Raw genomic sequence first — 24,107 nt, 5'->3', positions numbered from 1 at the left:
TATGACCTACTCGTACGTCACTTTTATGTTAAGTGTTTTATTCACTTGGGATTTTGAGGATGCAGTGAACCCATTAGGGCCCTGCCCTGCAGATCTTGGGGAGGACTGGGTGCCCATTAGACTCTGGTCCTCTCCCAAAAGATTTCATGTCAAAGAAACCCCAAGGGAAACCTCAGTCAGGGACAGAGGGACCCATCCTAGCTTGAAGACAAAGTTCTATGTAAAACCTTCAGGTAGTTTCAATTTAATTGAACTGTTATTCACATGTGAGTATTTTGTGAGCATGACCTAGTGCTTTTAATTTAGAAAAAAAGAAGTGGTGTAATATTTTATCCCCTGTAAATGATTCTAGTGAATGGCTCAAAGGATCCCACTGTGGCCACTTCCAGGACAGTGTTCTGACTATCCAACTGGGGTTTATCCACCAGCAGGCAAATACTATTAATACTATACTGACAGAGTGAGATTCTCCCATGCCTTAATTTAGATTGAAGCATAGATTTACAGGTCTCTAACTGTAATACTTTTTAATACGTAAATCATTACCCTTCAATTAAGTGGCCACTGAGTCACAACCTGTTCCAGCTTTTCAATTAAACACTTTTACTTTGTACTTTGTTCCTAACTATGTAACCTGTGGCCGAGCAAGTATTTTTATATCAGACATCATTGTACTAAATCTTTTTTTTTATTACAATGAATGTGGTTTCTATTTACATGCACTGCAGGGTAACCAGGAGAAATATCAAGTGAATTTCTGTGTTTAATTTTCCAGGTGAGCAAGTGTTGATTTTGCCAGATTTCCAGGTTCATAGATCATTTCAGTGGCAGCTCCGACCCAGAGGCATTGCTCACGGCAGAAGGGGATGCTCAGTAAGCTGAATTCTAAAAAATGTTTTGTTACCTTTTTCAAGGTTCGTTATACACCACGTTCTGCTGCATTTGGGGGATGCTGTTTGCTGCCACATTACTTGCAGCAGTAAAGGATTTTTATAATCAAACTTAATGCATTCTGGTGCTGGTGCCCAGATTAAACCCCACTGAGTAGCAATCAGGACTGTGTTATCCAGAGCCAGAAATACTTCCCTTGCTCAATCTGTTTGGGGTTTGTACAATCAAGGAAAAGGAAAGGCTTAATCACTGGGGATTCTGATTTGTTAGGCAGCCCTCAGTCATTATAATTGCTTACCTCAGACCCTGGGACAGTTTTCCTCTGTGCTGCCCAGGGAAATATTGTTGGAAGCACTAGACTGCCATTTGCTTTCTGTGTCTGTGATTCTTGCTGTTGCTCTGGGTTTTGCAAATGCACAAAGAGCAAAAAGTGAAGCTTTCAGTTTATTATTTGTCATTTTTCCAAGTGCACAAAACCCAGGGCAACAGTGAGGATCATGGGGGCCAGCAGTGTCGGACGGGGGGGGGGGTCCAGGGCCCAAAGGGACTGCCACCCCAGGGGCCACCTCATCCCTGTCACGGCCCTTCCCATCACAGTCGCAGCACTCCCCCTGCCCCAGTCTCAAGCTTTTGCACCTGAGAACTTTTGCACCCGAGATGAGAGGAGCAAGGGAGGCCGTCTCTTATGGGAGTGGGCCTGGGTCATCGGGGCCCATGAGGACTGGGGCCCACCAGGTTTTTTTTCAGCTTGGAGTCTGAGGTAAGTGATTATAATCTCCTATGGGTTGCTGTCCTTTAAATGGCATAACGTTATATATATATATATATATATATATATATGGATGTATAGATAGATAGATAGATCGATAGATAGATATACAGTATATTTATAAATATTGACCAATTCCCTTGGCTCTTCTCCCTTCTGAATATGTCATGCAGATTGCAATAAAAATTTTTTGGCAAATTAGTTTTTAAAAACCCCTAAATTTGAAAACTGATAATGCACCCTCCATGATCCACAAATGTTTGGTAGGATAAAAATGAAAAATAGTCTGCTCAGGGATGCCTTGGCTGAGTTAAAATTTGAGTGCATGTTTTTCTAAAAGCACCAGCCCAGGGGAAAAAAACGTAATGTTTGCCCACATCCTGAGATGGATATCACAAGGGTGACTTTTTTTTAGTAATTTCCCTTTTCTCAGTAATAATGGGACAGCACCTTGTACATGATGGTAACTGCAGTGTCGGACTTGGACACTAGGGGCCCACCAAAAACCTTAGATCAGGGGCCCACTCTAAGTATTATCTTTCATCCTCTCCTCACTCAACCTCTATTCTCCTAGTCTCTTTTCTTTACATACTACAACCTATTATTCCATCTATTTAGCCTCTTTATTCTCATAGAAATAGGGAATTGCCATGAAAAAAGACAAATGTTTAGAAGCAGGAGAGCCACTGACACCTGGGCCCACCGGGACTTTTCCTGGTATCCTGATTGTCCAGTCCAACACTGGGTACCTGAGCTGCATAAATATATATTGATGGCAAAACTATGGTATGGAGCTCAAAATTATAGGAAAAGAAATCCCTGATGTGTATAATGTGTTTGTTACCATATTTCCTGCATCTATAAGGGGCACATTGAGACCATGCGATGCTTTTACAAACACAGACTGACAGTGATGCTCAAGAAACCGCTCACGAGTGCAGACACAGGGACACCAGTCAATCGAGCAATTAATTTAGTTGATTTGATTTAATGCACAGTATGAACCTGGGCAATGAGATTGTAGAGGTGCTGTCACTTGTGACCTCGACTGCCCTTCAGCAAAAGCATATCTCACTCATTTGCACATATTGGCAAGTGATAATGGGATTAAATAGAGGACGAGAGATAAGAAAGTAAAGCAATAAGGGACAATCCTTTATAGGTCGGTGACAGGCTGAAGGAAGCCTTGGGCAAGCACAGTTCACAGAAAAACAGTGTACAGTTTAAAGTAACAGTCAAAAAATTAAACTTGTTTTAAAGTAATACAAATATAATGTACTGTTGCCCTGCACTGGTAAAACTGGCGTGTTTGCCTCAGAAACACTAATATGGTTTATAAAAACAAGCTCATATGTAGCCATGCAATTTGAAAAAAGGAGAAAAGGCACAAGTTACATAGTAGATTCCAGAAAAGTTCTGTAGAATCCCATTGTATTCTACAGAGTTTATCTGTTATCGGCTAAGTAATCTTGTACCTTTTCTTTTTTTTTTTTTCAGCTCTGAATGGCTGCCTCCATGGCTACCCAGCAACTTGTTTATATAAACTATAGTAGCATTGCTCAAGCAAACAAACCAATTTTACCAGTGCATGGCAACAGTACGTCGTATTTCATTAATTAGGTATAAAACTGTGCAGAAAATAAAAGTACATTTAAAGCACAATCACATTTTGGTGGCACACAAAATCCTCACAGCCTCCTCTTAAAGGGATTGTTCACGTTTGAGTTTACTTGTCGTATGATGTAGGGAGGGATATTCCGAGACAATTTGCAATTGGTTTTCATTTTTCTTTTTCATTTGTAGCTTTTGAGTTTTTATTCAGAAGCTCTTCAGTTTGCAGTTTCAGCTATGTGGTTGCTAGGGTCAAAATTACTATAGCAGCCATGCATTGATATGAATAAGAGACTGAAATGTGAATAGGAGAGAACCTTAATAGAAAGATGAGTAATAAAACGTAGCAATAATATATTTGTAGCCGTACAGAGCCTTTGTTTAGATGGGGTCAGAAGAAAGCCTGAAAGAGTAAAAAAAAAAAAAGAAGGCAAATAATAAAAAAAAACCTATGAAATCAAATAAATAATGAAAACCAATTTCTGGAGAACAACCTGAAAACATCTGAACTGAAAAAGTGTTTGGAAGGTGAACAACCCCTTAAATTACAGGCTTGCCTTGCAGCCAATAGGACTGTGCTCTGTACCTTGTGCTGGATTTTTACTGCACAAGATGCAGAATGCCTCAATTTTGCACCACTTAAGGGCAGATTTATCAAGGGTCGAATTTAGAGTTGATCCCATGAACTCCCATGAACTCGAAATTCAAATAAAAAACGACCAATCTAAATCTTTTTAAAAATTCAAAGTTTTCAAACTCAGGTGAATGGGATCGACCTGCAAAGTCGTATTAGAATCTTAAAATCGATTTTCAGGAAGGCTGCAAACAAATTTGATCCCAGGACATCGCCCATAGGCTAAAACATCAACTCGGCAGGTGGTGAATAGTCAAATTCGAATTCTCAAAGGGACGGTACATGATAAATGTCAAATATCGAATTGGAATTTTCTAAAAAATCTCGAATTGAATTTTAACTATTCCCTTGTCGATTTCCACTTACAAAAACTAAAAAATTTGCATTTCAAAATTCTAATTCAAAGTTTGGATTTTTACTTCGACCCTTGATAAATCTGCCCCTTATTCCAAGCCAATAACAAATGACCTACATATATGTTCATAACATAACAGCATTTTCATTTACTGGACTTTCTGGCCCTTTAAATGGCTTTTCTTCTGCACCTGTCAGAAACCCAGGTACAATGAGCTAACTATGTAGGTCGCTGTAGATAGCAGGGCCTGCTTTGTATATTGGGACACTCATATGCTAATCTGCTCATGCCAGAGGCACAAATTGGTATGTAAAGGAAGCAAATATGGCTGAAGTGGCTGAAAATGATGAGTGGCCTAGTTTCATTATGTTTTTGTATGTTTTTTTACAGTGTGGGAGGAACTGGAGTACCAGGAGGAAACCCATGAGGACACATGGAGACCATACAAACTCCTATAATAGTGTCTAGGACAGAATCAAACTCAGGCCCCAATGCTGCAAGATAATTTTGTTGACCACAGGTCCCACATTTCACCTATATCCCACCATTTCTTCAGTCACGGATAATATAACAATGGGACAGTCCACAGATCTTAACATGTTGACATCAGAAAGTAGATTAGGCAACTTACTGGCAATCAGAAGAGGTGGGTTTGTAATAAAACGCCGGCACTTTAGATTCAAATTTTGCTTCTGCCACTTTGTTTCCCAGGCAAGACATGTACTGTAAAAAGAATGAAATTACATCTCAGTCATGAATCAGGTAAGTACTTTTTCATTGTTTTCATGGTCACGGTTGGTACTGACCATTATGGTATTGTCAGGCAAAAATGTAAAACTCACAAAACCGTTGGCCTGAATATTATAGTGCACTGATATGAGGAGCAAGTGTTGGGGTTCTTTTGCTGGTTTAATAACCAGATATTGTGTATAATGTGACATTGTTCTGTGTCAGACTATCTATTTGCAACACACACAATGGAAGAAACTTTAGTGATGTATCTGGCACAACTAGGGATGCACTGAATCCAGGATTCGGTTTTCGAGATTTAGCCAGGATTCAGCCTTTTTCAGCAGGATTCAAAACCTTCTGCCCGGCCAGATTGAATCCGAATCCTAATTTGCATATGCAAATTAGGGACAGGAAGGAAAATCGTGTGACTTTTTGTCACAAAACAAGGAAGTAAAAAGGTTTTTCCCTTCACTACAGGATTAGGATTCGGTTCGGTATTCGGCCAAATCTTTCGCGAAGGATTTGGGGGTTCGGCCGAATCCAAAATAGTGGATTCGGTGCATCCCTAGGCACAACATAGAAAGACCCTTCTTACTTGGTGGCACCAGATGTTTCACTAAAAGGGGTGGTTCACCTATAAGTTAACTTTTAATATGTTATAGAATGGCTAATTCTAAGCAACTTTTCAATTGGCTTCCTTTTTTTTTTTAATTGTTTTCCTTCATCTTCTGACTCTTTCCAGCTTTCAAATGGGGGGTCTCTGGCCCCATTTAAAAAAACAAATGCTTTGCAAGCCTACACTTTTTATTGCTCATGTTTCTATTCAGACCCTCTCCTGTTCATATTCCAGTCTCTTATTTAAGTCAATGCATGGTTGCTAGGGTACTGTGGGCCCTAGAGACTAGATTGCTGAAATTGCAAACTGGAAAGCTGCTGAATAAAAAACGAAATAACTCAAAAACTAAAATAATAAATAATAAAAAACACTTGCAAATTGTCTCAGAATATCGCTCTCTACATCATACGATAAGTTAATTTAAAAGTTAAACAAAGCCCTGTACTATTTGTGCAGAATACAATAAATCAAAATGTGGTAACAAAGGTCAGACACAGAATTTAACTGCAAAAAGTTGTAGTGCTTTTAATGACATGACATGTTTCGAGCCGTATACACCTTGTGCAGAATGAACCTTGTTCCAGGTTTCCAGATATTCCCTGCACTCTTTTCTTTTATTGTCTAACAGAACGTAGTCTGATAAAAAACAAACTATAGTTGCTATGGATTATTTAGGAAGTTCCAATTAGCACCCACAAGCCTCATTTGCATATTGGTATTTACAAATAACCATCTGCTTTATTTCTCAATGTTCCTTCTACATAGAATATAAAGATCACCTATAGAACTGAAGGAAAGTCTTCAGGCCCCCAGACTGAGTCAGCAGCTTATTGGCCCATGCGTGGGGCATCTCTGATCGATATCTGTCCGAAAGTCATGCAGATGTCGATCGGGCAGGGTAAAAAATCGCATTGGATCGCGGCCACATCTGTTTGTTGATCCGATGGCCCGTATTGCCGGCATTATGATCTGATCGTTGGGCCCTAGGGCCCACAACCAGATCACCCCAATATCGCCCAGCTCAATGTGGGCATATTGGGGAAAGATTCGCTCATTTGGCGACATTGCGGATCTCCCTGTGTATGGCCACCTTTCCTCCTATTTGAATAAAAATTCTACAATTTATTTAGTATATCTCAAATATCTCAGTTGCCAATCTCTTGTTTACTGTAGTAAAATACCCAGGGCTAGTAGGTCACAATGTGTAATTATATGCACCATGAATTTCTCCTTTCACTTGGAATGTAGAAACAAAACAAACTCGTTTTTCAGGGGTTGCGGCGAGCGAGAGCCTGGGTGTCGTTGGGTAATCATTACACTACATTCTGCAACTGAATCACTTTCAGTGGGGAAATAAATCATATAATAACAGGAATATATTCATCTTCCTAACAAGCAGTCTGGATAAGCAATCTGTGAAATTAGGTAGAGAATAAAGCCTGCAGAAAGTCCCTCTCTGATCACATGATAACACAGCTCACAATTTGTAACCCACTGCTTTGCTACCAGCAATACTGACTTTCTGTAAAATTCATAGTTAGGGACTGAAGATAGGTGGGTGCATTCATACATAAGCGTCGTTCCTTTGCTCTTGATAACAAGATATGTCTGTGGATCATTTCAGTTATCCCCTGGGTGCCTTTAATGCTATTTAGAAGGCTGAAATTGATGTTGACACAATGCTTTTGGTCACCTGTCAGCTACTGCAATTTATCTATATGTAGGGTTGCCACCTGGGACAACCCAGTTTTTTAAAGGGCTGTTCAGGTCAAAACTGGCAGCCGGTTCCCCAAATTTGGAAAACCAGGCAGGATTTTCTGAGATTGACGCGGCGATCGGGCAATCATAGCCCCAGACGTCACAGTCCCGCCCTGCTACATCACGTCCCCGCCCCCTGCTGTGATACGGCCCCGCCTCCCCACGGAGTTCGTCGGGGGGGAAAGGTGGCAACCCTATCTATATGTGTACATACACCATCATACTATGTTATGACTTATGTTAACATCCTTTTAAATTTAAACAGCCGGGGAAAGCAGCCATTGGGAGTGGGGTGGCTTATTGGAACTAATAAAGTTTTTTGGGAAATATATTATAAAGCTGCCTAGGGCTAGGGGTAGGCAGAAGAGGCACCTGTCTATGGCGCAACAATAGGGGGTACCTGTTAATGGGTCTTCTGCCTACTCCTAGTCGCTCCCCTCTGCCCCCTCCCCTCAGTTACGGTGCATGCACACGCACAAACACTGGGATTGGGGGGGAGCGTGGTGGCGGCCAGTTTTCCTAGATGCCCGGCCCTGAAGCAGCCCAATTTCCAGAGGTTTATAATTTAATAGCAAACATTTTTCCTTGATTTTATGTGTCCCCTATAACTTTCCTGCTTTCCCAGACTAACCAGGAAATTGCTCTGCCCTTTGCATTGTAGAATGCCAGCCGATGCCCACCGGGGAACTGTAGCATTTCCTTCCCTGTGTAAGCTGCCCACATGCCACTGTGCTTCTATTGAATGGCCCCTTTGTAACAGGGAGAGAATCTGCAGTGTGGAGCACCAATGCAGGTATTGTTTTTAATGATAACAGGTATATATATATATATATATATATATATATATATATATATATATATATATATCCCAACCGTTGACAGCACTCCAAGGAAGATTTCAAATAGTCAAAAGATTAAATTAAGTGAAGGTTGAGTAAAGTCCAACATTTTGTTTCTGCACAGGAACCTTCCCCTTTACTAAGAGGTAAACAACCACAACAACAAGTTCTAGCCCTTCCTATAGACCTGTTGTGTTTAATTGTGAATAGTACTCAGCTATATAACACTTGCCCTGAACACAAGTTCTACCCCTTTATAGGTTTAAACTATTTTTTGTTGTATTTCAGCTATGGTGTAGAGACGTCCAAACGGATGTTTTAGAACAACGACTACCAGAACACCCAAAGCAGCCACATCCCGGCTTTAGGGAAATACTAATGCATAGGAAATGTTACACAAGATAATGCCCTTAGGAGTTGTTCCATTGGAAAGCAATACATGTATCATTTAAATGAATGTCCTGTCAAGTGTTTTGCCGTGCCAAGGGGATAGCACATTAACGGTGATATAATGATATTGCAGCTGTAGTGTTCAGACCCGAAATACCGCCTCCCAGCATGCAAATGGCTGCATGGAAATACTGCTCTTACCTCAATCTGCACATCGTCCCAGGGGTCTAAATGGACAGACTTCACTCTGCTGATCTGAGGGATGTTGCGATGGATTCCAGAACAGCTTAAGCAGACGAACAACCCCAGTGTGTACGATGCCCAGTCGGGATCTGCAAAGCAAGGGAGGAATGCCAGGTTAATTCCCTGTTCAGCATAATTCTTACACATATAAGGCAATACATTGGGTACTCACATAAACATCTGCTAATTCTGCTTCTTGTTACCCATTTGGACCAGTAAGTGGTAGAGTAACTGATCTAAATGTTTAAATGGCCCCCAGCCAATCTCCCCGTTATGCAATGTGGACAGTGTCCGTTAATCAGGGACTTTAGATTGGTATCTATACACATGAATTGTACTTATATTATATATACTCATGGGACCTGCTATCCAGAATGTTCCGGATCTGGGGTTTTACAGATAAGGGGTATTTCCATAATTTGGATCTTCATACCTTAAGGCTGTTAATAAATCATTAAAAGATTAACCCAATAGGCTTGTTTTGCCCCAAATAAGGATTATTAATATCTTAGTTGGGATCAAGTACAAGGTACTATCCTTTTTTTATTACAGAGAAAAAGGAAATCATTTTTAAAAATTAGAATCATTTGCTTGTATTGAAGTCTCACGGAGATGGCATTCACGAAATTCGGAGCTTTCTGGATAACATGTTTCCAGACAACTGATCCCATACCTGAAATAGAGATTCATCTTTAAATCCTATATTGGGAGCATGCATGTTTCCAGGGTTTTAACATTACCCTCGTGGCTTTAGAGTTAGCTTTTGTTATTAATTAGGTCATGTGGTTATTATCTACCGTATTACATTTACCTTGCAAATTTGCCTTGGCGGTAGGTCTGTGTCGCACGAATGCTATCATTTACACTAGAGTTCTACAGCTAGTTGGTAAAAGCCCTGATGTCCATGTGAAACACAATTCATGCCCAGGCATATGATACATTAGTACATGAACGTGAGTATTACAAATCGGGATTCGGCCAGGATTCAGGCTTTTTCAGCAGGATTCGGATTTGGCCGAATCCTTCTGCCGAATCCGAATTTGCATATGCAAACTTGTGGCGGGAAAGCAAATCGCTTGACTTTTTTTATGCAAATTAGGATTCAGATTCGGTTCGGTATTCCGCCGAATCTCTTGTGAAGGATTCGGGGGTTCGGCGGAAACCAAAATAGTGTATTCGGTGCATCCTTAATTGCAAATGTCCCTATATACAGGTATGGCATCCATTATCCAGAAAGCTCTGAATTACGGGAAGGCCATCTCCCACTGACTCCAATTTAATCAAATAATTCACATTTTAAAAAATTATTTCCTTTTTTCTCTGTAGTAATAAAACAGTACCTTGTTTTGATCCCAAAAAAAAGATATAATTAATCATGATTTGGAACAAAACAAATGAATCTGTAAAATCAATCTGGATAAAAGGTCCATATACAGTACCTGTACATTGCATTATAAAATGAATCCATAATTGTGTTCTACCCACACACAGCAAAGTATGCCAGTAAAACAAATTGTCTAAAGACAAAATATCTCAATATTATTTATTCACTTCTTTCTAGTTTTCTTCTGTTACCCGAGCAAGGACATTGCAGCTTGTATCAGAACCCGGGGAAGCCAGTTTTTAATGTCTCTCACAGATAAAGCAGCATAGGAACATGAATACCGATTTAAAAGCAATGCCAGCTGAGCTGTATCTGAAATCAGAGCCAAGCATGTACCTGAGACTGGAATATTATGTAAGCCGCCTTAGTTAAAGGCATCAAGATCCTTGACTTACAGCTTCAGCCCCAGGCAAAATCGTGGCAGCAAGAGAAGTGCAACGCCTCAAGGGCCTTCAGCTCTCCCAAGCCATGAAAAAGGATGAAAAGGGTCAGTACTCCGAAGCCAAGACGTAAATAAAAGGGCGGCAAATTGATACATGCTAATGTTTTGTATAAAAGCATGTTGGTTACAGTTCCACAAGCCTAACCCCTGTTTAGTTCTATACACTAGAATTACAGTAACCTGTATCTGTATAATGAGAAAAATAAATGCTGTTCCTCCAACAAATTGAATGGTAGAGAGTTTACAGAAGGAACAGTGCACATTGGGGCCTATTTATAAAGCTGTGCAAAATGACATTGCGGTCACTAAAAATCAATAAACAGCTCTATAAATGGCTGGATTTTACTTGGTGATGTCTGACCATGAATTGTCTATTTATAAGCTGTTTTCATACACAGTATTATAAAGAGGCCCCTTAATAAACACGGCCTGCCCTTCCACACTACAGCACCACTATATATGAGAGTTGTGTGATGCCTTTAGGGCAGAGACACATGCTCAGATTCGGGGAGATTTAAATTGCCTGGCGATAAATCGCCTCTTCTTTGGGGGCGACTAATCTCCCCGAACTGCCTCCCGCCGGCTAGAATCTAAATCGCCAGCAGGATGGCACTCGGAGAGATTCATTTTCCAAAGTCACCCGAAGCTTCCTTGTGAGGCAACTTCGGACGACTTCGGAAAACGAAGTGCACTGATTGCCATCCCGTCTGTGATTTACATTCTAGCCGGCGGGAGGCAGTTCGGGGAGATAAATCGCCCTGAAGAAGAGGAGATTTGTTGCTGGCCGACTAATCTCCCAGAATCTGAGCGTGTGTCTCTGACCTTAGTGGTAGACTCTGCTTTATGTTACTTATGCCATGTGTATTAAAATCATACAGGTATGGGATCTGTTATCCGTAAACCCATTATCCAGAAAGCTCTGAAGTATGGGAAAGCCGTCTCCCATAGACTGCATTTTAATCACATTTTAAAAATGATTCCCTTTTTCTCTGTAATAATAAAACAGCAGGTTGTACTTGATCCAAACTAAGATATAATTAATCTTTATCAGAGGCAGAACAATCCCATTGGGCTTAATTAATGTTCAAATTATTTTTAGTAGGCTTAAAGCATGGAAATCCAAATTACAGAAAGATCCCTTTTCTGGTAACCCTCAGGTCCCGAGCATTCTAGAAAACAGGTATTTACTTGCAGGGAGCGTATGTATACGTTTAATGTGCAGTTAGAATATATACTTGAGTAGCATTTGGGATGTCTGCGATTCATTTAAAGTTGAGAGCATCCTCATTGTCAATATCTATTAGGGTGTGTATCATTTGATATATCTATGAGGTTGTGGTTTATTAAAGTAGTTTTGCCTGCCCAAATGTGGTTTATTGGAGTAGTTTTGTCTTTGACCATGAGTTGCCTTTAGAGATGCGTTGCACCAAGTTTGATTTGTAGGCAAAAAAATATGTGTGGGGCAGTAAAGAGGGGATTGTGTTTCATATTGTATGGAATGTTTGTCAAGGGCGTGTGCAATAAACTGTTTAGGGAGTGCCCTTCAGCTAGGTGTTGATCTAGATGTGTGGTTGTATATTTATTCCTATCCAGAAGCCAGTCTCAAGTGCATCTAAGAAAAGCAGGATCATTATATGCTTTAATGTTAGTTATGTTGGTTCTTCCTAAGTGTTTGGGTTATTCGAGTTTAGCTAAACTGATTATAGGATGCTTTTTAGGATCGCCGGTGGAATGGCTCGGATCACTTTGTTTTTTGAAGTTGCCCAAAGTTTCCACGTGAGGCGACTTCGGCGACTTTGGAAAACGAAGCGCACTGATTGCCATTCCACCAGACGATTTACATTCTAGCCTGCAGAAGGCAGTTCGGGGAGATTAGTTGCCCCGAAGAAGAGCTGATTTATCGCCGGGCGACTAAATCTCCCCGAATCTGAGCTTATGTCTCTGCCCTTAATGTGTAATAGTTGTCTGGGCAAACTTCCACCATTACTTTCATACATTACAGAGCTCCTTATTTCAGGACAGATTTTAGTATGCATGATACACAGTCTTACACTGGCACAAAATCAGAACAAGGGCTAAACTCCACAAGTGCTTCTGTCAGATTAGTAAAGTGCATCTAGCAAGTTGGATGTAGCCGCATAGGTCAAAATATAATGGGACTGATACAAAAATCTGGTGCGTAAACTACATGGAAAAATTTCCGTCTGACGAGATAAAATGTGATTGTGTCTGACCAACTATTTTATCTCATTAAATGTCAGATTCAGATACATGAACAAACTACAGGTGGCCATACACAATAAGATCCACTTTGTAATGAGGTCACCAAACGAGAGGATCTTTCCCTGATATTCCCACCAACGGCAGGGCGATATCAGGTTAATCCAAACACCTTTAGGGTAAGGGCACACGCTAAGATTCGGGGAGATTTAGTTGCCCAGACAAATCACCTCTTCTTTGGGCGACTAATCTCCCCGTACTGCCTCCCCGCCGGCTAGAATCTAAATCACAGTCGGGATGGCACTCAGAGCGCTTCGTTTTCTGAAGTCGCCTGAAGTTTCCTCGTGAGGCAACTTTGGAAAACAAAGCGCTCCGAGTGCCATCCCACCAGCGATTTAGATTCTAGCCGGCAGGGAGGCAGTTCGGGGAGATTAGTCGCCCGAAGAAGAAGCGATTTGTCGCTGGGTGACTAATCTCCTCCAGTAGCTTTCTGTGCCCCTGCCCTTATGTTAACTTTTAATATGTTATAGAATGTACTATTCTTAGAAACTTTTCAATTGGTCTTCATTCTTTATTTTGTATAATTTTAAAATGATTTGCCTTCCTCTTTTGTCTCTTTCCAGCTTTCAAATGGGGGTCAGCCAAAAAACTATTACCCAGTGACGCTATAATTGTATAGCAATTATTCCTTTTTATTACTTATCTTCCTATTTCGACTCTTTCCTATTCATATTCCAGTCTCTTACGCAGACCACCGCCTGGTTGCTAGGGTAAAAAAGACCCTAGCAACCAGATAGCTGCTGAAATACCAAACTGGAGAGCTGCTGAAGAAAAAGCTAAATAACTGAAAAATGTTGAAAAACAAATTTCAAATTGTCTCAGAATATCAATGTCTACATTATACCAAAGTATACTAATGTTTTAAGAATGCAACCCTGATGTTGTTGGACTACAGTTCCCAGCATAATATATTAAAGTATGCTGGGATGTGTTGTCCTGCAACAACAGAAGTGCTTGTGTCCCTTTAATGAAATTTCAGTGAGTGGATGTGATGAATGAAACTGTGGCAAAGATAAAGTTTTTGTGTGAACATACAAAGCAAAGTCAATGGCAGAAATGTGCAAACGGCTGCAAAGTCAGATCCCTGGGAAGATGGATATGTGGGGATTTGCAGTAATCGATTCATTATGTCAGCATTATGGCTTTATCAAGTGAGAGCTGTGATGGATCCTTCCACAGTCCATTTATAAAATACAAAAATCAGTCTCTAGTAAACGCATGAAACTGTCTGGCAGATCTAAAAGTCAATAATGTTTAGCAAATAAAAGTGATGCATGTATAAGAACAGACTGTGAGAAAAATCTCCTATGCGAACATTCGCCATCAAGAGGAGCGAGCCGCTTCTGACACAAAGCTTGGGAGCCCAATTGCTAAACCCGCTATCTGCCTCGGAAGGATTAATCAAGTGGTCAAGCAACTATCAAATAGCAAATTCAATACCCTGAGTAAGACAACAAACAACCGCCTACATCCCCACAATGCTTCTCCCTCCCAGTATCCCCAGTTCAGAATTACCCCCATAGTACCATCTAATGCCAGGGGTGTCCAAACTTTTGGCTCGCTGGGCCACATTGGAAAAAGAAAAATTGTCTGGGGCCACACATGAAATACACAAACACGTTTGATTTGTAAAAGTAAAGGAAATACACTGAAAAGAACTACAATACCAGTTGGATAACCAGATGGAGCTATACACTGGAATATGGGACACCTGGATATTAAATAGACTTATTATTATATTATTATTATTACTAACGGGGCAATGGGCAGAGTCTATCCTCCTCCTATATCCTTTGCGACATGATGTTTCCTCGGGAACCAAACTGGGCCGCATTCATATGCATCCTGGGCCGCAGTTTGGACACCATTCTAATCAGTAAAGTCTCTCACTGATTTTAAAAAAACATCACAACATACTAATAGCTTTTGGGTCTGTGATTTGGGACTGTACCACCTAAATCAGAACCATTGGAATTTATGTAGAGGTATGGGACCTGTTATCCAGAATGTTCAGGACCTGGGGTTTTCCACATAATGGGTCTTTCTGTAATTTGGATCTACATACATTGAAGGGGTTGTTCACTTTTGAGATACCTTTTAGTATGACGTAGAGAGTGATATTTTGAGACACATTGCAATTGGTTTGCATTTTTCATTATTTCAGTTTTTTGTTATTTAGCTTTTAATTCTGCAGCTCTCCAGTTTGTATTTTAGTAGCTAGGGTCCAAACTACCGTAGCAACCATAGAAAGAGGAGTAATAGGAATTAGCAATAACAATACATTTGTAACCTTACAGAGCATTTGTTTTATAGAAGGGAGTCCGCGACGCTCATTTGAAATCTGCAAAGAGTCAGAAGAAAAAGGCAAATAACTATAAAACTTGAAAACCAATTGAAAAGTTGCTTAGAATTGGTCATTCTATAACATACTAAAAGTTACTTTACAGGTGTATCACCCCTTTAAGTCTGCGTAATAACATTTAAGCATTAAATAAACCCAATAGGATTGTTTTACCTCCAATGTGGATTAATGATGTCTTAGCTGGGATCAAGTACAAGGTTATTATGAATTATTTGATTAAAATGGAGTTTATGGGCGATGGCCTTCCTGTAATTTAGAGCTTTCTGGATAACAGATCCCATAGCTGTATTAGCACCCTATAAATCAGGCATTCTTAAAGAGTCCCTATGCTGTTTCGGAAGGTCTCCATGAACCCCCTGAATAATGCGAAATGCCATTCTACAAATTTGGGATCGTAAAACTGAATTTGCAACTTAGTTCAGGTCTTCTAAAAAAAAGTTGAAAGAGTTGTGCACCTTTAAATACATTTTTATTATGACGTTGAGAGAGATATTCTGAGACAGTTTGCAATTGGTTTTAATTTTTTTATTGTTTGTGGTTTTTGAGTTATTTAGCTTTTTATTCAGCAGCTCTCCAGTTTGCAATTTCAGCAGTCTGGTTGCTAGGGTCCAAATTACCCTGCTAGGGTCCAAATTACCATGCATTGATTTGAATAAGAGACTGGAATATGAATAGGAGACGGAATAAATAAAAAGAGGACTAATAAAAACTAGCAATAACAATAAAGTTGTAGCCTTACATCATCATCATCATTTATTTATATAGCGCTGTCAAGATACGCAGTGCTTTATACAGAGCATTTGTTTTTAGATGGGGTCAGTGACCCCTTTTTGAAAGCTGGAAAGAGTCACAAGAAGAAGGCAAATAATTCAAAATCTATAAAAAAAAATAAAAAAAATAATGAAGACCAATTGAAAAGTTGCTTAGAATTGGCCATTCTTTAACCTATTAAAAGTTAACTTAAAGGTGAACCACCCCTTTAAGTGCTCTGACATCTGCATTGGTTCACAAGTTAGGAACCCTCTGTAACACTGCTAAAACCTGATTCCCAGAATGAAAAAAAAAATGGGTTGAGGTGGCCATACATGGGCAGATTTAAGCTTCCACATGGGGCCCTTCAGACCGATTTGACAGTCTATCTGCTGTGTATGGAGCCCTTTGACAAACGCACCCAACTGATATCTGGCCTGAAATTGGGCAGTTGTTGATCGGGCAGGTTTTCCCGACAGATTGAGGACTGCATCAGTTTGTTGATGCAGTCTTTGCCACAATGGCCCTATTTGTGCAATGCACTAAGGGCACCCTGGATGTTACAGATGGGTGATGTCAGGTGTTCAGAACACCCATGTGCAGGGTCGGATTGGGAAGTGGAGGCCCCACCAGGGCTGCAACCACAGGGCCCCCTTGCAATATCAAGCCCCCCCCCTCTCCTGAAGTCCATCCTACCACCCTTTTACCCCTGCACCGCATCACATGTGTTCTACCTCCTTCTTCAACTCAACAGCTGTGATCGGGATAGAGGGAGCAGCGAAGGAGCATTCACAATGTCCCAGGGAGCAGGACTGGGTCAGCTGGGGGCCCATGAATTCTTCAATCACATTAACCGAGTACTGACACATCTCAGCCACAACTGCTTAAAGGGGATGTAAAGTCAAAAAAAATAATATTGCAAATACCTCTTCTCCACCTTAAAAGAAGCATCATTTAAATATACTTGATTAAGAAATTCAGTGGGGTTTTTATAAAATAAGCATTCTTCTGCCGGCGTTCATTTCCTCTGACTCTCAAAGTTGCTCACTGAAATCCTTTGAAAGCTTCACAGCCGGAGCAGTGTGAGACGATCAGATACTCCGCATTAGGAAGAGCAGAGAATGCTTATTTTTTTAAAAAACGGCACTGAATTTCTAAATAAAGTATATTGCAAAGATGCTTCTTTTATGGAGGAAATACTATTTGCAGTACTATTTTTGACTTTACATCCCCTTTAATGTCTGGGGTTTTAACACACTTGCAGGTTGCTCCTCACATAATGAACGAGACCCAAAGCCTTTTTTTTGTTCTGGCTTACTTGTGTTCCAGTGCACAATAGGAAGAATATGCTTTGCAAGAAAGGTAAGGGCTATGTGGAAATCTCACTTTCCCCTTATTCATTATCCGTGAAAGGAGAGTGAATGCTTTTCATACCCAACAAAGATCTCTTCTTTTTTTGACACAGAACGACCAACAGGAGGAAGAGGAAAATGTGCCTTATTTATAAATAGGATTTATCTTCTCTTTATTACTTTGACAGTAAAGTATGAGGATATAGGCTGATGTGAATTCAGAGCATTGCTGATGTGTATTCTGCCCTATATTAAAGTTCCAGGAAATAAATACAGAATTACAAGAAGTGTTTATTTTCCTTTAGTTAGATAATAAAGTGTAAATATATGCTGTAGCTTATTACTGGAGCTAGGAATTCCCTTTTCTATTTGCATATTGTACATACGAGTAAAAGTTTCTTTCACACAAATAAGTGACCTCTTCCTTAATGTTTGCCTTTAGAATCCTTATTGATTCACTACAACAGCAGCAACTCAACAACAGTTGAAACATTGAAAATTCTCCGCTCATACAAACAAAATGATAACTCGTGCTCATACAGTGCACTTGGCCTTACTAAGAAAAATCTTGTGTACTGTATGAAGGACCACTATTGGACAGTTAAAAGGGCCCTCCTCCAGGGCGAAGCCTGATTATAAGACTTCTGATCTCCTTTCCACCTGGGTGGTGAGCCCTGACAACTTGTAAAATGGCGACCCAGAGATGCACTAAAAAAAATAATATGTCAATACCTTACCCATGATCTACTCAAACTTTTACAAGCACTGCCCTTTTCAACAAATTGTGCTTTTCAATATTGTGGTCCCCATCTGCACTACAATACTGACTGTACCCAGGGCCGCCATCATGGGGGGACAGGGGGGACAAGCGTACCGGGCCCGGGCATGAAGGGGGGCCCGGCAGCGCTGCATTTTTTTGAAGATCCGGGCCCCCCTTACGAGCGCCCGAGCCGTACGTCTTGCCTCTTCAGTGCCGAATGCGGAAGTGCCGAAAAGCCGAAGCCGATGCGACGAAAAGACCCGAAGTCACGGAAAAAGCCGAAGTCCCGAAGTCACGAAGCGCCGAAAAGACCCGAAGTCACGAAAACAGCCGAAGCCGAAGTCCTGAAGCAGCGCAAAGACCCGAAGTCACGAAAACAGCCGAAGCCGAAGTCCTGAAGCGGTGAAAAGACCCGAAGTCACGAAAGGAGGCGAAGTTGAAGTACTGAAGCCATGAGTTCAATTCTACTGAACACCAGTTTGTGTTTTTTTTTTTTTTTTTAATCCCCTGGCCACCAATGTATTATTTTAATATTCTATAGGCCCCTGCCACCAATCTTTTTTTTAAAACTTTTGTTTTTGGGGCCCCAATTTTTTTTTTAACTCGTAAGGGGCCCCTTGCCACCATTGTTTTTTTTTGGGTTTTTTTTTAAAAAAAAAATTAATTTTCTTTTTGGTGGCCCCAAATTTTTTTAACTTGTAACTTGCCACCAGTTTTTTTTTTTTTTTCAAAAAAAAATTATTTTTTTTTTAAATTATTTTTGGGGCCCCAATTTGTTTTTAACTTGTAAGGGGGCCCCCTTACAAGGGGGTTTTTTTTTAAAAAAAAAAATTAATTTTCTTTTTGGTGGCCCCAAATTTTTTTAACTTGTAACTTGCCACCAGTTTTTTTTTTTTTTCAAAAAAAAATTATTTTTTTTTTAAATTATTTTTGGGGCCCCAATTTGTTTTTAACTTGTAAGGGGGCCCCCTTACAAGGGGGTTTTTTTTTAAAAAAAAATTAATTTTCTTTTTGGTGGCCCCAAATTTTTTTAACTTGTAACTTGCCACCAGTTTTTTTTTTTTTTTCAAAAAAAAATTATTTTTTTTTTAAATTATTTTTGGGGCCCCAATTTGTTTTTAACTTGTAAGGGGGCCCCTGCCACCATTTTTTTTTTTCAAAAAATTTTTTTTTTCTCCAAATTTTTTTTTTGGGGCCCCAATTTGTTTTTAACTTATAAGGGGGCCCCTGCCGCCAATGTTTTTTTTTTTTTCAAAAAAAAATTAATTTTTTTTCAAATTTTTTTTTGGGGCCCCAATTTGTTTTTAACTTATAAGGGGGCCCCTGCCGCCAATGTTTTTTTTTTTTTCAAAAAAAAAATTAATTTTTTTTCAAATTTTTTTTTGGGGCCCCAATTTGTTTTTAACTTATAAGGGGGCCCCTGCCGCCAATGTTTTTTTTTTTTTTTCAAAAAAAAATTAATTTTTTTTTCAAATTTTTTTTTGGGGCCCCAATTTGTTTTTAACTTAGAAGGGGGCCCCTGCCACCAATGTTTGTTTATTTTTTAGGTTTTTTTACATTTTTTTTTGTTGGGGCCCCAAGTTTTTTTTAACAGGGGGCCCCTGCCACCAATGTTTTTAAAAAAAAAAAAAATTTAATTTTTTTTTTTTTGGGGCCCCAATTTTTTTTATAAGGGGGCCCTGACCATCAATAGCTTTTTACAACTTGTGTGGGGGGGGGGTTACTTTTTAGCGCTGATGTCTGTGTGGTCTTTTAACTGCGATGTGGGCGGGATATGGGGCGGAGCTTGGTCGTCAGTGTGGGCGGGGCCCAGGGGGCCCCAAAAATTTTGTTGTACGGGGCCCCGTGATTTCTAATGGCGGCCCTGACTGTACCCCCCCCCCCACCCAAAGGCAACCCTCATTGTATGATTAACAGACTGTATGTGAAATTAAATTGCTTTAATGGATCAACAGTTTTTTATAATTATTTAATGCTGCTTGCTCCAGTCTACTTGTCAACATCTGAAAATCAAACACTGGGATATTTTAGGCCATGCCCCTCATCTACCCTGAACACATCCAGACATTAACCATCATCATTTATTTATTTATATATATATAGCGCCAACAAGTTATTATCCACCCGCCCCAATCCATCCGAAACACTGACTGCTTTCTGCCAAGTCCCAGCCACTTGGGGTTCTGCCATTCAGAACTATCCCACCTAAACTGGTAGTACTGGGGAAGGCATGGACTGGCAATCGGTAGATTTTGGCAAAAGTCAAAGCAACTGTTGTAAAGTTACTATTTATTGGGCCCATGGGGGACTGTTTGAGCCCATGTGTACTTGAAGTTCCAGGGCCTGTTTTGAATCCCAGTCCAGACGTGATGAATGTAGTAGCAGTAATATAAAATATAACCAGTTGAGACTCTTTCTCGTAAACATTGCCCAATGGGAGGTCTGCAGTTTGCGACTACCCAACCTAAACAGGTGCTATGGATGGTTGTGCAAACAGTTGGATTATGGATTCAATTCGCATTATAGTAATTCCAGTGTAATCAACCTTCTGGGAACTGAATACATGTGATTTTCTGTTAATGGTCAATGCCACCATCTCCATAAATAACTGCAAACAAATTCATGAGGGCTAAGGGTCAGGGCACACGCTCAGATTTAGGGAGATTAGTCGCCCGGCGACAAATCTCCTCTTCTTCAAGGTGACTAATCTCCCCAAACTGTCTCCAGCCGGCTAGAATGTAAATTGCCGGCGGGATGGCACTCGGAGCACTTCGTTTTTCGAAGTCGCCTGAAGTTTCCTCATGAGACAATAAATTTGTATTAAATTTGTATTTTCATAAGCGCTCTAAATTAATGGGTATATCGACTCCAATAATTGCCCGGCAGGAAAACTTTTGGACTATGGGGGAAAAAAGCTAATTCAAATTTTTGAGGAGAAGCAAAATTACCAGTTTATGATTAAAAACAGGTAACAAAAGCCCTAATTTATTAAAGGAAACTATACCCTCAGAACGAATACTTAACCAACAGAAAGTTTATATCATATTAAGTGGCCTATTAAAGAATCTTACCAAACTGTAACATATATATCAGTAAATTCTGCCCTTTTACATCTTCTCTCTTAAACCACCATTTTGTGATATTCTCTCTCTCTGTGCTGCCTCAGAGATCACCTGACCAGAAATACTGCAGCTCTAACTGTAATAGGAGGAAGTGTGGGAGCAAAAGACAGAACTCTGTCTGTTAATTGGCTCATGTGACATGACATGTATGTGGTTTGCTTGTGTGCACCGTGAATCGTAGGATCCCAGGGGGTCCCTTAGCTCTTAAAATGGCAATTTTCTATTTGGGATTACCCAATGGCACATACTACAACAAATCTGAGCTGTTTTACGTGATATATTTTTATAGAGACCCACATTCTTCAGGGGTATACATTTCCTTTAAATGCAAGAAAGCTGAGCTTATACTGCTGTAGGAAATGAACGGTTAACAAAATCTGTATTTTTCAGATTCTTCCTCTCAGGGCTGTGTGAACTCTCGGGGTTGAACTCTCCCTCTGACCCTGTGTAACAGTGACAAAGCCCTGGAGGATCGGGAGAAAAAGCAGCTGGGAAGCAACCAAGCATTGAGCGCAAGGGCCACAGACTTACAAGTGAGTGAGCTGGAGATGTAACATAACAGAAAGGAAGAGCTGTGGTTATATCATGTGTGAAAACAAGTGACAGCTGTCTTGTCAGAACGGGGAGTGAATGTGTTAGAATGAGCAGTGCGGGGGAAATAGATACTGAGATTCACCAGCTTTTTTTCCCCAAGGGGAACAGTGACTCGTAGTATGTGTAATATGGAAGAAATCCCTGTTCATTTGCTCATTATGCCGCCCTAAGGCTGCGCCTCAAATCGGGGCCGAATCGATTACTGTATATGATGTCACTAGTGTCACATGACTTGAATCTTGCATTATTATAATAACTATGGCATACCATCTAGCTTTAATTATGAGAATACCTTCCACAAGTTTGAATTCCACATGAAATTACCAGTGATAGGGCATATTACCCATGAAGGTACCCCATGGCACGAAATCCTGTGGCAATTTAAAATTCATTCCACGCATAAAGAACATTAACACCCAACAATGAAAATGTTTTAAAAGTAATGAAAAAATCATGTACTGTTGCCCTGCACTGGTAAAACTGCTGTGTTTGCTTCAGAAACACTACTGTAGTTTACATAAACAAGTTGCTTTGTAGCAATGGTGTAAATTGAAATAAGGCTATATGGCGCAGTTTAAATAGTGGATAACTGGTAACATGATTATTATTATTATTATGTAACCCAATCCTTTTCTCCTGTGAATGGCTGCCCCCATTGCTACACAGCAGCTTATTTATATAAACAGTAGTAGTGTTTCTAAAGCAAACACACCAGTTTTACCAGTGCAGGGCAACACTGTGTTATATTTTTACTTTCATTTACTTTCATTTACTTTCATTTTTTTATGTTACTGTTCCTTTAAAATTGATGCCATGTCATCCCATTGCCTTAATTTTGGAGCTACATACCCTAATTTCCTAGATCCCAGTGACTATGTTGTGAGAGATGTGCAGCTTCACAACCTGAAGATCCAATTAGGTAGTCAAGGTTGGATTTTTGGGCTGCAATAGCTAGAAATGTCCAAGAAATCAGACCCTAAGGGCAACACAAAAGCAATTTAAAAAACTGTAATGTCTCAGTTTCCATCTTCCTTTAGCCCAGGCCTGCCTTATTTGGTTGGGGAAATCCTGATTTACAAAGCCAAGAACCAATGGGGCTGTGAAATAAATGTGGGTGCTAAAGAACATAAATGATCAAGCTCATGACAAATTTGGGAGTCTAGACAAAAAAAGCTACAATTTTCATCTGGAAATGCTGAAAATTAAGATGGTCTGATGTCACAGGTCTGTAAAAGCGACATGGTCATTTTGCATTCCCCATGGTGCAAGTGCTAAAGTGCGCCCCTTAGTGCTCAATACTTGTGTATAGGAAATCGACAACCAAGAGCATACTTTTAATGTACGCCTGAATGATGGAAAAGTAAGGGGACCTGTAGAGCCAGGAGGGGGGTGTCTGCGTGCCTCCCTTGTCATGGAGAGGAAGCTGTAGGTTAATGCACTCCAAAACAGAAACTAGTTGCACAGTTGAACAAATATGTAAAGTGCGAAAAAGGGACAACTGGCTGTGTGCAAATAACCCCATTAAAGGAACCTTACCTGGGCCAATTCTGCCTCGTATCCCGTTTGGGTTGATTTAATGGATTTCATATTAGTGGCCATACCTTATATGTTTAGCTTCCTATCTGGACCAACAGCTGAACAACTGTAACAGCAGAAAGTAAAGTGGAGTGGCGGCTACTCATCTGAAAATTTTAATCCTGTCCAATTGATAAAAAGACCTACATCCATGGTACATAGATATTGACTGTGTACATTGTATGCCATCATACAGGTACAGAACATGATTAGTATGCGTATGGCCAGTTTTAGATTGAAAACCAAATAGAATCCAGAATATAGTGTGGATCAACTCCTGCAGCTCAGACACAAGCCAAGTACTTTCTCTGAAATAATGGCCCGTACTCTGTCTCAACAGCTTCCACATTCTGGAACACCAATTAAGAATCAGCCAAAGTCACTTGTCTCCCGCGATAATGTCACATTCCTCCGGAGTTCCGGCGACAGATCAATCAATCACAGCCTCTGTACCGAGGAACGCGTTCTGTAATACGTTTGTCGCTTGATGGTGCGTGATAGGTCAGTGCGTGATTGTCGCAAGTAAAAATCCATTTCAGAAAGGCTTTTTACACCCCAAGAGGTTTGTCACTAGGGTTTTCCAGACAGTGATATGTCAGGCAGGATCCAACTTTGCTAAGTCACATTTACAGCACAGTAAAAAGCAGC

At 40.2% G+C, this 24,107-nt stretch overlaps 1 protein-coding gene across 1 annotated transcript in view; it reads right to left on the bottom strand.

Annotated features, from left to right (window-relative positions):
• adap1.L (ArfGAP with dual PH domains 1 L homeolog) overlaps positions 1–24,107 on the bottom strand; it is a 107,003-nt gene that overhangs the window by 62,311 nt on the left and 20,585 nt on the right. The window contains 2 exon segments of the mRNA NM_001093532.1: positions 4,892–4,983; positions 8,797–8,927. Coding sequence (NP_001087001.1) covers positions 4,892–4,983; positions 8,797–8,927 — 223 coding nt within the window.

The sequence above is a fragment of the Xenopus laevis genome, chromosome 9_10L (assembly GCF_017654675.1).
Source record: "Xenopus laevis strain J_2021 chromosome 9_10L, Xenopus_laevis_v10.1, whole genome shotgun sequence".
NCBI classification, from domain to species: Eukaryota; Metazoa; Chordata; class Amphibia; order Anura; family Pipidae; genus Xenopus; species Xenopus laevis.
This window is presented reverse-complemented; position numbering and strand designations above follow the sequence as displayed.